Source organism: Lissotriton vulgaris, chromosome 3_1 (assembly GCF_964263255.1).
Source record: "Lissotriton vulgaris chromosome 3_1, aLisVul1.2, whole genome shotgun sequence".
NCBI classification, from domain to species: Eukaryota; Metazoa; Chordata; class Amphibia; order Caudata; family Salamandridae; genus Lissotriton; species Lissotriton vulgaris.
Genome location: NC_141689.1, coordinates 2,123,673,820 through 2,123,689,067, shown reverse-complemented (window position 1 = coordinate 2,123,689,067; position 15,248 = coordinate 2,123,673,820). Strand labels below are relative to the sequence as shown.

General features: G+C 40.5%; 1 protein-coding gene across 3 annotated transcripts in view; it reads right to left on the bottom strand.

Moving 5' to 3' along the window:
- The window catches only part of GUF1 (GTP binding elongation factor GUF1), a 270,588-nt gene that overhangs the window by 191,593 nt on the left and 63,747 nt on the right, over nt 1–15,248 (bottom strand). For all 3 annotated transcript variants that reach the window (XM_086962692.1, XM_086962693.1, XM_086962694.1), the window contains exon 8: nt 4,796–4,860. In XM_086962692.1, the coding sequence (XP_086818818.1) occupies nt 4,796–4,860 (65 nt within the window). The remainder of the gene's footprint in view (nt 1–4,795; nt 4,861–15,248) is intronic.

The following is a 15,248-nucleotide window of genomic DNA, read 5'->3' as shown; positions in this document are numbered from 1 at the left end:
TTTGCTCAAAAAAGTGAAAGAGTTAATTGTGTTAGGGTGGCCAAAAGAAAAACATCTTGATGTTGATTTACAACCTTTTGCTAAGATTGCCGACAAACTTACGCTGGAGGGTGAGTGTATGATCATGAGTGGTGCAAATGTATTCTTCCAGAGTCACTTAGAAGTCAAATCATTTGCTATGGTCACGAAGGGCATCTTGGACAAAACAATACAAAGAAGAGAATACATGCAGTTTATTGGTGGCCTTCCATGGATCGCCAAATAAATGATGTTGTGGAGGGGTGTACCACGTGTTGCACCAGTGATCAATTTATAAAAATAATTTCACTGTGTTGATCCACCTGAGGGTCCATGGATGAAATTGGCTATTGACTTTGTGGGACCATTCAATGTTTTATCTAGTAAGTACAAATTTGCCTTCGTTGTGGCAGACTATTTCAGTAAGTGGTGGGAAGCTCATTTCATGACAGATCCTAATTCACAAGAAGTGATTACATTTTTACAAAGTTTATTTGGGAGAGAAGGTTTTCCAAAGGAAATTGTGTCCGACAATGGGGTACAATTTACATCAAAGGAAATGTGTGAGTTTTTGAGTCAATCTGGGATTGTACACCGGCGTGTGGTGTATCACCCACAGGCAAATGGTTTTATTGAGCGCAAAAACCGTATTTTAGTTGAGTGTGTCCAATGGGCTGTGTCAGCTAATTTTAACATCAAGGAAGATGTACAGAGCATGTTGTGGGCGCATCACACAGCTACAAATTCTCTCACAGGGTAAAGTCCTTTTGCTCTGTTAAGAGGAAGGGAGGCATCTTTTCACATGTGTCTTGCTTGGATGAAAAAATGGGGGATATTATCTGGATTGCGTGGAACCAAGGTGGACAAGAATATGCAAATGTGTCCAGACTTCGGTACGAACAGTCAATCTTCTCAAGTAAATAGCAAGAGTTCAGAATGTTATGACTCTAAAATTAAAGTAGGGGACTGGGTTAGAGTGACTACTTCACCTTTACTAAGAGAACGCACACAGAAGTTGACAGGTCGGCCACAATTCTAGCTTGTTTAATTAGACCGGACCCTTACCCCACATCCATCTTATCAATCACCACTCCCACACGGGTACCAGTGTTAACACAATAGAGGTCAACACAGCATTCCGCAACTTACTACATTGATCTATACACAGATCCTCCATCCCCCAACCCCAGGGAGCTCTCTGACTTTCTACACCGGGCAGCTCTACAAGCAGTTTCTGCACCTAAGAAGGAGGAACTAGCAGCTCGTATCACGATTATTGTGATTTGGGTAGCCATCAGATAATTGGCTCGCAAAATGTACCAGTCTCTGATGGATTCCAGATACATTTTTATTCCACTTATGCCACAAAAATGGTGCCACAATTGAAAAAATTATATAATACTTCCCTCACTGTGGTGACACTGCCCTCCTCTACCAGGGAGGCGCTTGTGACGTCCCTTTTAAAACCCGGTAAGCCACCTTTTAGAGGCCATTATCGATACATAACACCGAATATAAAATTCTGAGTAAAATTCTTGCTCCTTCTGAGACTGATCCATACAGATCAATGTGGTTTTGAGACTCGTCGCAATACATACCCGAATAAAAGGTGCGAGTTTGGAATAATGGATGCAGTAGGCAACAATTGCCCATATGCTGGCTGCCTCTCCTTGGATGTCTGACAGGCCTTTGATACTCTAGGATGGGATTACATGTTTGTGGCCTTGGCATCATTGAGATCCCCCTACCTATATCCGGTGGGTGAAACTGCTATACTCATCACATATAGGCAGAGCCAAAAAGGGCCCCCATGTCTGCAAATCATTCAGACTAGCTCGTGTACCCAACAGGGTTGCCCCCTTTCCCCATTACTTTTTGTGCTGGCGGTGGAGCCCCTCGCACAGCGCATCCGTCGTATGGCAGACCACACCAGGATTCCAATAGATCCTGTTGTGCAATCAGTGTGTCTACATGCTGACAACATGCTTCTGTACCTCAAACATCTCGGAGAGGACACAGTATCTCTCTCAGTTTGGTGTCCTATCAGAGCTGCAGATTAATGCAATCAACTCATGTGTATGCTCCTTCTTTAATACTTATACTGGAGCCTACGCTTCAATTTGGTGCTATACAACTACAAACGGAGCCTAATATCTTTTGTTAGCTTGGGATTTAGGTATACATCAAAACACACAACCTATTGGAAGGTAATCTTGTACACACGATTAACATGCTGAGATCCCAAGTGTCATTTTAGGTCACATTACCCCTATCAATAGCAGGTCAGTTGGCACTTGTGAAAATGGTGATGGTACCACGTTTGCTGTATCACTTTGTGAACCTACCATTGGTACCACTGGCATGGGTATTTAAACACCATGCTGACTGACCTAGACTGGGGACTATGGCGCCCCAGAGTCAGCCTTACAAAACTGCAGTTGCTGTTATCCAGGGGAGATATAGGGTATCTGGATTCAAAGCCTATTGTACAGCCGGGCAATTACAGTGGTTATCACACTGGCTTGTGGGGCATAACTTGTTTGAAATTGGGCACACAACCATCAACTTGCATCAAGGTAGATTACATAGATTGATATGTCCAGAGGACTCTGCACTTCATGTGAAATAACTCTTATTGCACACTGCTATGGCCTAATGGAAAATGGTGCTGAAATACTTCAAGACATTGAGCTACGTTTGCGCAGAATATCCCCCTCTGTGGCCTTCCCACCCCCTAAGGCACATTAACAGCACGTAGGCTGACTCCATGGGAACAGGCTGGGGTGACAACTGTTGGTTCACTGTTCCTAGATGGTACCCTCATGCTCCACGCAGACTTTGTGAGAATGCATGGCCCATCTGATTTATTGTTTCTAATGCATGCCAGTATTCTCTGCTATGTACACAAACACTGGGTATCAGATAATGTGTACCCATCACTTATGAATTGCTACGTGCACTACACACAATGAGACATGGGAGACACTTAAGTGGCTTTACCAGGGCCTACGGGAACACCTCATGATACCACTCACATCCCTGAAAGGTACAGGGAAGATGACTCAAATAGAAATTTCACAGAGAATGGTGCTGGCTAATAGAATACCCTACGAAAATCTCACATAACAGATTTAAATTCATTACATTTACTATATTACACAGGGCATACTTAACTCCACACAAAATTCACACAGTGTTCAATGTAGCACCCTCAACGTTCCCACATTGTCGTTCACCAGACGCTGAACTGATACACATGATCTGGACTTGCCCTTCTCTGATTGAGTAGTGGGGTGGGGGCTCAGCAGTACTAACAGACTTGACCGACCTGTGCCAGTGGAACACGCATATTGGGGTTATCACCTCTGCCAAAAAGTTCTAAAGTCACTCAGAGCTTTGTAGGCCTCTCCCTGCTATTGGCCAAGAGACTGCTCATGAAACGCTGAAAATCCCCACGGGCTCCCAGAGTAGATACATGGCCGGAAAAGCTTTTACAATGGGCCAGGCGGAAAGTGAAGCATTAAGGTGGGAAGAATATACAGGGTTTTGCAAGAAACCTATCTTCTTAGATTGTGACAAGTTAATAGAAAGGTTCAGTGCGCAGACGTCTGGTACTTAAAACCCATATAGCAATAATGCCCCTACCTCGCTTGGAGTTTACTCTTTCTTTCTCTAATTTAAACCCTCCTCAGTGAGGGATCCGGAAATGGGATGGCAGATACTTAAATAAATACTTATGTACATACACCAGGATGCACACATTCCCTCATCCAAAATAAACGTACATATTTTATGACCATCCGATGTTACTTGGCGGGTGGGAAGAGAGGTTGGGGAATCATTTTACTCATTCTAATAATGTTATTTTTTGTCTTGAATATGCACATTAGGTTACTCACCAAGTGGCTGATATCCATTCTAATTGATACATCATATTTATAACACATAAATCACATTCGGATGGATGAGCACTACAAAATATGGTTATTGGAAATGCAATAAAGTTTGTGTGAAAAAAACAAAACTGGTCGAGGAGCCCTAATAAGGGCAAAACCGGGCCTGGGTTGCTTGTGTTCCAGTCCAGGAAGAACCTGGCCATGCAGTTTGAGCTTGACTGTTCCCACTGGAGCAAAGTCAAGACTGATTTGCATATGGCTGAGTCCAAACTGAGGTGGCATGGTGTGCAAAATAATGATACACTGGTGCACCCTGAGTAATTACCAGTGGCTGAGATTAATTCAAGCATTCCAACTGTCACTTTTATGTGTTTTTCTAAAAACGTGAATAGCAGGACAGATTATATTCTGTTTTCAAGTTTCCAATGGAAGGCAAAGAGACCTTCCCTTCTGGGGTAACCTCAGGCTTCTTCTACTAAGGAGTACAGCAACCACGGACGCTCTCTGAAGGAGCATTCAAGTCAATGAGATCTGATTCATGAATGTAAGTCCACATTTTGACCAAACTGTGACTTGTTTCTTAAGGCATAGCCGATGTTCAGGTCAGTTGAGATGCCATTGGGAATCTCTTTGCAAATCCTGTCCACATCTGTTTGTATCCCTTCCAATAATTACATCCACTTTCCAGCAATCTTCTTCAAATGAGCTTGATTTTGTATTCAGTGTTAATGACTATTAATGCGGGCATACATATATTCGTTTGCGGTGTGTTTGCGTATGTGTACGTACCTAGGATACACCATTTAAATGGTCTAAAATGTCTTGAAACCATCTAAAATCTAATTTTATTCAGAAATAAAATGCAAGTGAAATATACTTACGGAGGAATTTTTGCAATCACTTCTTGGAGAACACGCTCAACATTAGTCCCATTTTTCGCAGAAATCTGAGGGAAAATATTCAAATAAACATAAAAGTAATGTTTCGGATTCTGTATGGGAATATAAATTACACTTGAGGAGTCAAGACATGGAATGGACATACCAGCCAATCACAAGCCCAGCATTCTCAATATGACTGAATTTTGGGGGTGTCAGTCATAAGTGCATATAAACCTCAAAGGCTATGTAAAAGTCAAATATCACATAAGAACTCATGTGGTATCTCACCACTTACACATGGGACAAAACATGAACTAAGAAGCAACCAAGTGACTAGCCAGGTATAGATGCTGAATTACTTTTTACATTTTTTTTAAGACTTTATTTCGACCATACTGATCATAAAAGACAATAAATAAATAATATCACCAGAAAAGTACATACATTGTCGCCAGTACTTAGCAATAACAATTCGTATAAGTTAACAATACATGGTAAAAATAAGGAAGTTTGTAGTTTAAAAAAAAGCTTGTACAGTTTAAAAAAAATATACACTGTTGCCAGTACTTAGCAATAACAATCCGTAAAAGTTAACAATACATGGTAAAAACAAGCAAGTTTGTATTTAGTTTAAAAAAAAGCTTGTACAGTTTTAAAAAGTTTCAAATCGGTACTGTCCATTAGCAGTAATTTTATAGGAGTTGCCTTTCATTAAACTAGTCACACTGTATACTAGAGTCCCATACATGCTAGGAAGTGTAATACATCACAAAGTGACAAAAACAGAATGGAAAGTAGTGATTAAAAATAATCGCTATCGCCGGCTACTTGCTTTCGATCTTACGTCGGATTCTCCATACCCAACATAAGAATTTTGCAAAGGCAATCACAATGGCCTCCAGAGTGCTTGTCTTCAATATTCACAATGCAGTAGTACTCGACCTGGTGCCAATATTCAAGCAAATTGGTTTAAGCCATTTTTCTCAGTGGAGAGCTGTATGCTGGACATACAAATACAATGTGAGGTATTTTCTCGTCCATGGTCTAACAGTATGAACATTTGCTATCTAGGGAGTGATGCCAGGTTTTGGTAAAATCTTTAATCAGTAATGTATCTGTCCGAAACTGAAAGAAATGTTTCTGTTGTATTCTATGTTTTACTTATTTTTCTGTATGTTTGTTTATTTAATGGATAATGTGTAGGACTGTATTTGTTTAAGCATCCATGTTGCTAGGCAGTTATGGAATGTTGGGTTAGAGCTCTTCAGTTGAGGACTGGAGCTTGACAGAGGAACACTCTGGGAGACCGGAGTGCTGTACTTATTCCTGAGAATAAATCTCTTTCAACCTATTCTTCTTCATTTGTCATCATTGGATGCAACATAAATTTGGCGACGAGGTGGTCAAGACAGCACTCCTTTAACCTACGCTCAAATTCCTTTTAATTAAGAATTTTGATGAAGACCCTGCCAGACTGCAGTGTTCCCTGATGGATATCAATTTGCTTCTTACGTCTTTTGAATAACCACTAGAGACTTCTGCTGCCCTGACTACTAAGACAAGTCATTTTCTACTTTAATTTACTAAACTATTCTCTATTGGGAGCTTCGCTGCATGTACTCGACTTTTTTCTAAAAAGTACGTTGATGCAGGCTCATAGAAATAGCATCTACTATTCTGAACATTGCTTGATTCATTATTTGCTTCAGTTCATCCTTGCATGCTCATGAAAATAGCATTTGTGATGGTTAAAAACCTTTGACTCGTTATTTACTTCAGCTACTTCGATATTTCCATTCGTCATATCTACTGTTTATTCGGATATAAGCAATTTCTCCGCTGTTTCTTATTTACATTGAGTCAAATTTACATTGAGTCAAAACTTTGAAATTGCCCATAACCAAACGCCACATTTGAATTACACAAATGGGCTTACCAGCATTTTTTAGAACCTTCTTTGACGTAATTCCATAGATGCTGCCTTCGGAGCTCTGTCTCCGTGACAAGCGTTCTTGGAACTCCACGATGATCGTAATCGAGTGTTCCTGGAACTCTCTGCGCAACGTTTGACGTCACTACGCAACGTTCATCAACGTGGCGGCCATTTTGCGGGTATCCTAGCAACGTTTGCTTTTCCTTGCATTCTCCCTATACGCTGACACGCACAGCTTCACGCACAGCTTCAAAGCGATTTCCTTGAAGTTTGGATGCCTCGCTTGTTCGATGCATGTCCTTGCTATACGCTGATGAGCACAGCTTCAAAGTCCTTAAAATTTTAGACGCTGTGTTTCATTTACATCGATGCGCACACTCTCAAGGATACAGATGCACAGCCTATAACTACATACTACTTTCTTCCAGATTTTCATGTTGCGTTTCACTTACGCTGATGCACACAGCTGAAAAGTAAGACTTTTGAAATTCCTTTCATTCTAGATATGAACTACTGAAATTTACTGATGCTATATTCTGATGCATAGTATGATCTAAACTGAATTGAAATGCTTGATATCTGAAAATTGGTGATGTGTCTGTCAAGGTTACGATGGACTCGGGATCTCCAGTTACTATTATTTCTGAAGTCTTTATTTTGGAACAATAGCAAGGGGTTCAGTTGTTGCCTCCTGACATACGCATGGTGCCGTTTGATGGACAAGAAATTGATTTAATGGAGTATTTTAATGACAGTCTTACTTTTCAGGCAGTCAGTAAATCACAGTACTGTTGCATCAAAAGTTTATGTAGCTAAAAAGGGGTATAATATTCTTGGGTGGAAAGACCAAGGTAAATTTCCCATGGTTTTGAGACCAGGTACCAATAATCCGATTTTGTTGGATTGTTCTAACAATGTCAATGCTGTGATCACTGAATGTTCTCCTTTAGAAGAAATTTTTGGCAATTATAAAGCTGTGTTTTCAGATAAATTGGGTTCAGTTAAGGGTTTCGAACATAAAATCATCCTGAAACCTGATGCTATTGCAGTGATTCACAAGGTCAGGCATGTTCTGCTAAGTATCAGAGGAAAACTTAAAGACCATCTTCATCAACTGTGTAAAGATGGTGTGATTGAACAGATAAATTCATCATTATGGGTTTCGCCCATAGTGGTCGCACTTAAAAAGAACTGTGATGAACTTGGGCTATGTATAGATTTAAGGTCTTTAAATAAGAATATTCAAGTGGATTGCTTTCCCCTGCCACGTATTCAAGACATGCTGGCCCAATTAAAAGGTACCAAAGTTTTTTCTACCATAGATTTGAGGGCTGCCTACCATCAAATTGAGTTGAGCGATGAGTCTAGAGGCCTAACTGCTTTTAACACTCCGTTTGGTCCTTTCAGGTTTTTGAGACTACCCTTTGGCCTAGCTTCAGCGGCCTCAGTATTTCAAAAATTGATGTTTCCACTTTTTGGAGAGGTAGAGGATGTGTTAGCGTATCAAGATGATATATTGATTCACACCAATACTGTTGAAGAACATCTTGTTAAATTGAATCAAGTTTGGGGGATTTTGATCAATCATGGTATGACCGTCAAAAAACAAAAGTGCAAGTTTCTGTTGGAGGAGGTAGAATATCTAGGTCACACTATTTCACACAGGGGTATTAGTCCCAAACAAAACCTGCTGCAGGGAATTCGTGAATGTGCTCAACCTTGTAATAAGGACTAGTTTGAGGTCGTTTTTAGGTTTGAGTGAGTTCTATTCCAGGTTTGTCCAAATTTTTGCACACATTAGTGAACCTTTAAGACTCCTCACAAGAAACAAAGTTACATTTTTGTGGGGCAATGAACAAAAAATAGCATTTGAAAGCTTGAAGGATCTAATAATAAGTGCCCCTGCACTTAAACCTTTCAATGAGAACTCTACTTCCTACATTACAGTGGATGCTAGCAATGCCGGGTTGGGTGCAGTGCTTAGTCAAATGGATGGTGGTTCTGAAAATATTATCGCTTTTGCGTCCCGCCATCTTACTTCATCAGAAAAAAACTATAGCACCATAGAAAAAGAAGCTTTGGCTTGTGTGTGGGGTGTTAGGTATTTTTCTACGTATGTATGGGGACAAGAGTTTGTACTAGTTTCAGATCATAAGCCTTTGATCTTTATCTGGAATGATAAGGGTCTAAGAAATGCCAGCCCAAGATTGGTTAGTCTTTTTTCTAAACTCTATGATTACAATTTTGTGATGAGACATATACCAGGTGGGAAACATTTCACAGCTGATTTCTTGTCTAGGTGTCCTTTTAATCGTTCTGACTTTGGAACTATTCTTGATGATGAATAAGCTGCAGTTATTTTGCTAGATTGCTTGAAATTGACTGAGGAGACTATATCTCAATCGGATTGGATTCAAGCTTCTTCATCAGACAATTGTCAAAGAGTCATTAAAAAATATATTTCAAGTGGATGGCCAAGAGAGTGTCAAATTGATAGGGATCTTCTTCCGTTTTCCAAAGTCAGGGAGGAGTTGAGTATTGTAGGAGACTTCATTTTGAGGGGTTCCTCTCTCATTCCTCCAATGTCTATCAGAAATAAAATTATCACTATTGCACACAAAGGTCATGGTGGGATTAATAGCACTAAGAAGAGGTTGGGGCTTTATTATTGGTGGCCTGGAATGGATGTCTGTGTGGACACATTTTTGAGTAAATGTGTTGAATGCTATCATGCTGAGAAGTCTCTACGTACTGTAAATAAGCCCTTGTGTCCTATTGTCTTTCCGGAAAACCCGTGGGAGAAATTGGGTATGGATTTCCTAGGGCCCATACGAGGGTTGAACCAAGGTTTTAGGTTCATTCTCACAATTGTTGATTATCATTCCAAGTGGGTTTCTTTTAAATTTTTGAGGGATCCTAATACGGAGCATGGATTAAGTTTTTAAAACAACTTTTCAGATCTGAGGGTTTACCAGCCTATTTTGTGTCAGACAATGAGGTGCAGTTCGTTTCGCATGACATGAAGGATTTTTTGAGTAATCTTGGTATTAAACATCTTACCACAGCATTGTACAGCCCACAAGGAAATGGATTAGTGGAAAGAGTAAACCGTATTATAAAAGATGCGGTACAGTTGGCTTCATCTTTGGGGTTGCAAGTTCAAGAGGTAGTTAGTGACAGAATATGGTCGTATAATAACACTCCACACTCAACTACGGGAGTGACTCCATTTTCTTTGTTAAGAGGAAGGCAGTCGTTCAATGAGTTGTCTCCTGAATGGGTTGTCAGAAAAGCTTGTCTTGAGAGGAATATTCCCGGTTTGGATCAAATTAAAAGGAATGTTGAATGTGCTCAAGCGAAATCAAAAATCAGATATGATTTGAACAAACATGTTAAAGATATTTTGTTCAATGTTGGGGATAGAGTTAAATTTAGAAGACCTTGTAAGGTAAAAGGTTCGAAATTTTATCCTGAAACGACTATTATTCAAGTGAGTAAACATGCTGTTAAGGTCTCTGGGGGAAAATGGTGGAGTAAAAGAAATGTTGCTAAAGTGAAAAATCCGGGTTTGGGTGTAACACTTTTCAGGGTTTGCCTCAGGTTGCAGATCATGCTGGTGGTTTGGATGTCTTATCTCCTTTTGCGAGTGGCATGCAACTACTGGAGGGTGATTGCGTAGCCCAGGAAGATGCTGGACTTTGTATTGAGAATACAGATTAGTCTAATGATGCTATGTTATCTACTGCTGTCTGGGTTTCGTTTTCTAGGTCCGACTATAGATTGAAGTGTAAACCTAAATACCTGAAAGATTACATTACTTAAGTTGTTTTTGTATTTTGTAGGAGGGGGTGTGTGTTGTATTCTATGTTTTGCTTATATTCTGTATGTTTGTTTATGTAATGGATAATGTGTAGGACTGTATTTAAGCATCCATGTTGCTAGGCAGTGATGGAATGTTGGGTTTGAGCTCTTCAGTTGAGGACTGGAGCTTGACAGAGGAACACTCTGCAGATCTGAGTGATGTACTTATTCCTGAGAATAAATCTTCTTTCAACCTATTCTTCTTCATTTGTCATCATTGGGTGCAACAGTTTCCTGTCAGTGGGCTTTTTTAGGAAGTCCCAGAAATCTTCACACAATGGTTCCGACTTATGCTCCAGGAAGATACCGGTCAGTGATGACGAGCTAGAAGAACACCGATTGCAAGCACTAATCATTTCCCAGTATGCTTCTTTAAAAGCCTTTTGGGGGGAAACATGTTATTTGCTGGATCTTCCCACAAATGTCTCGTACCCATATTCACCAAGGAACTTTTCACCCTCTGTAACCAGCTAATCTTGTGGGAGGTATCGGCATTTCTAGCGTGTTTGAGTGCTTGGGCATAGTGGGCTAACTCCGGGTTGAACCATAGTCTTCTCCAATCGGCTAATGGTCTAAATGTTGCGACCTCTGCCAGTGTGTTATACCCTAGGTCAAAGTATAATCTTCAATTTGTAACGTTTTAACTGGCATGCTTTAAGCCACATTTTATTGTTTGCTTCTCTTTTAATCATTCTTTTACTTCATAAAATTGTATATAATGTGATTTGTGCGACCTTTTAAAGATATGTTTTATATCTAAATAAAGGAATTATTATTATTATTATGTGTAAATATTAATAAGAGACAGTTGCCACTACCAACAAAACGGGAAACGATGAATTTTTCACCAGATATACACTCACTAATTTGTATGTGTTTTTTTACACTTATGATGGATGGGTGAGTATGGGTGGATGTGCTGTAACCTGCTAAATATTCACGATGTACAGGGAAACGCTCACAAAACATATAACCTCGTGTCACAGGAAAATGGCATTGTTTTGTATGGCAGGTTCAGGAAGAGAGACTGAGTGGCCGATATCCTGCCTATGATCCTAGTGGCATCTCTCATGCTTAGAGAAAATGAATGAGTCCACCCAGGCTGTAGTAAAAACATGTAAATCAGTACAGTAGGCATAGTAACCTTACAGTGAAGTATGACAACAAGGCAATCCAATTAAGACATAACTGTTAGTTTATTTATTTTAATATTTTCTAAATGTCTGCGTGGAAGCAACCTCAAGTTTAATTTCAAATGTAACTGGCTGACTGCACCCCGTTTTTTCTTCTCCAAATAGTAAAATGCTACTGAAATGTTTAACTGGTTACGCCTTTCCTTAATGGACTCACCTATGTTTATCGATTGGTATGCACTGAAGACACCCTTCCCTCCACCTCCTAAATCCTTCGGCGTGCACAGTGGGAGAGGGCAGCCAGACCAGACGGGAAACACCCATCGCATCGGGGGCTTATGTATTGTAACTGTTCTTATAGGGGTGTGAGTGGTGTACTTTGGGGAATGCCAATTAGACCTCTCACAGATCTGCTTTGAGTCAGGACTAATGGGGACAGACTCTCAAATCCCCAGAGTTCTGCACTATAGAGGATAGAGGCCATAACCTTGGTATTGTATATCTTAAGTACAGAGCCAACCGGCTTAGTCTGGGAGAGCCTATGTTCTTTCAGAAGTGCGCCTGCTAGCTGGGAGTGCTTAAGTGCCATTATATCAATCTGGGGTTTCCAGTCTAGTTTACACCCTACAGTTATTCCAAGGTAGGTAAATATATCCATTTGTTCCAGTGGCTCCTTATTTATAACAACACATGCCTTGATTACTTTATATTTGTGCGGAACCATAAATGTAGTTTTGTCCACATTAACCACTAATTTGTGTGCCTTAAAGAAAGACTCAAAGCGACTTAATGCTTGTTGCAACCCAACTTGAGTTTTTGATAAAATTTGGGTATCATCGGCGAACATAAGTATTGGGACCTTTTTGCCTGCAACAGAGGGAGCGTCGGTAGAGTGTGCTGAAAAATAGTTAACCACCCCATTTATAAACAGAAAAAACAGGGAGGGAGCCAGAAAACACCCCTGGCGTACCCCTTTTAGGGTTGGAAACCTAGGGGTGATGTTTCCTTGCGAACCCCAACAGGCCTGTGCATAGTTAGATTTGTGCAGTTTAACTACAAGCTGTAAGAGCTCTAAAGGTAGCCCAGTGTTTGTTTCTCGGGACCGTGTCGGATGCAGCTTGGTGGTCCACAAAGGCGGCATACAAAAGTGCCACCCACTAGTAGAAGAAACGCCAATAAATTGAAACAAAGTAAAATACTTTGTCAATTGTACTTACGAGGGCCCTAAAGCCTGCTTGGAATGGTGATAGTATGTTGTTCTCTGCTATCCAGGTCTGTTCAGCACTAGTCTGGCCATAATCTTTTGGGTGGAGTCAATTAGACTGATTGGCCTGTAATTGCTAGGGCTAGAACGATCCCCCTTTTTATAAATGGGTAGTATTTCGGCTCCTCGCCAAGAGTCGGCAATGGGAGCTCCACTGGCTATCGAGTTGGTATGTATCTGGATATACTGAAGCCAATTGTCCTTGTCAAATAAAAACAAGTCCACCGAGTCACAATCATGATCAGGGGCCCTATCCTTTGGCGCTGAGTTCATGGCGACTTCCACTTCACCGATAATAAATGTTTCTGTTGAATCTATGTTTGGCATTTGAAATGGAGAGACGTTCCCTTCAACTGGAAATTGGACATAAAAAAAAAGAGACTCATTGATCAGGCGCTATGTAATTTTGGGGTATATTGCCTGAACCTCCCCTTCCCCAATTTACCAGCTACCAAAATGTTTGCATATTTTTCATTTTGCTAGCCTATAATAGTTCTAGCCACCATAGTTCGTCCCATTCCTTTTTTTGCTACTGCGTGCGTAGTTTTATATACTTTTTGCGTGCTGTTTTAATTTTACCCATGTCCTTGGTTTAATTGCCCGGGATAGTTGCTTATATGCTTCCTTGCAGGACTTGTTGTTCCAATGGTCATGTTTGAGTGGGGGTCTCTTGGATGTTTTATGAGAAAAACCCAATCTTGACATACATGTCCTCATGGATTCGGGTAATATTGGAATTCATTTCGATAGACCATCTAGTATGCTCACCACCACTTTCATTTTTTCAAGGGAACTTTCATTTTCAACAATCCTAGACCATTTAATCCTCTTCAAGTTGTTACTTATGATAGCATCGGCAGTCTCACTTTCGTTGGCTATGGGCAAGGGTGTTAAGTGGCCAGATATCTTAAGCTTTAACAACAATTGATTTTGGTAGCTTTCGTTCCTTGTACAAACCTGCATATCAACAAGAGATGGCCAGTTCTCTATATTAATGAGAATAAAGTCAATACGACTGCTTCTCGGGCCGTTACCATATGTGTGGGATCCTAGGCGATCAGAAGGTGTTCTACCATTCACTACCCTGACTCCCCTTTCTAAGCTAAATGCTTTGAGTTGGAGTGCTGCCTCCGTCCACTTTTTAATCAGTGGCATCTCCAGTTGGGGGAATACCCCATTGGGCATCTTCATCTGTACTAAGGTTACTATCCTCAGCGTCCAGAGGCTCAAATGTGGTGTTAAAATCACCTGCTATGACTAAATTATAGCCTTCACTCATTGTGTCCAAAAAACTACTAAGGTTGGAGATTGTCTTTGATGATTTCTCCCACCATTAGCCTGTCGTACACATTAACGACAATGAGGTTAGGGGGGTATTTGGGCAGAATGAGTATTGCCATAATATCAATGTTGTCGATCTCCTTTTCTTATATCTTATAGGAGGAACTCTGTCTGGCCCAAATTGTTAACCCTCTTGAAGGTCTGCCTTTTCGTCCACCTATTGCCAGCTTTGAGAAGTTTAAATAGCCAGGACGGTAGACTGGATTAAGCGCCCAGGTCACTTGAAATGCTATTATATCCTGTTTATCTATAAAAACTGACCAGTCCAGTGAGGATGTGTTGGAAGACAAAACTGCTATGTTCCAGGAGACTAATGTCATTAGAGAAGTGTCTTGATTACCTGTAGAGTTACAAGATCTAACCTCCATAGCATTTCCCAAGTTGAGAGTCACTGGTACTATGATATGTTTACCTATGGGACAAGATAGGTCGACCTGCGATGTTGCTATGGGCCTAGGGTTCTACTACATAGTCCTTCCCTACATGGCTAATGCAGTAAATTAATCCTATGCAATGACTATCATCTGCCCCTGGTTGTGTGTTTTCTGGTAATCTAGGTGTGTGAAATGAGTTCATTAAACATCAATCTATATTTTGTAGAGACGAGTGCCCAATGCAAATTAACACTGGGTTGTTAGATGTTTGATTAGAGACAGAATCAGGGGTATTTAATTTCATCCTGATATTTGTGGGTATCAAGTGGGATGTTCTTAAGTCCAAAGCCACCAGGTTCTCTACCAATACTGAGGAAGCAATTGTAAGAGACACATAGTCAGAGTTGTTACCCAAGGATGAATATCTTGTGGCTGAAGAAATGTCTTCCCTAATAATAGATCTGCAATTACGCACATGGCTCAGCTACGGAGTGCATTTAATGATCAGGGATAGCTCATCTTTCTAGGCTAGACTGGGGGAGGTTTT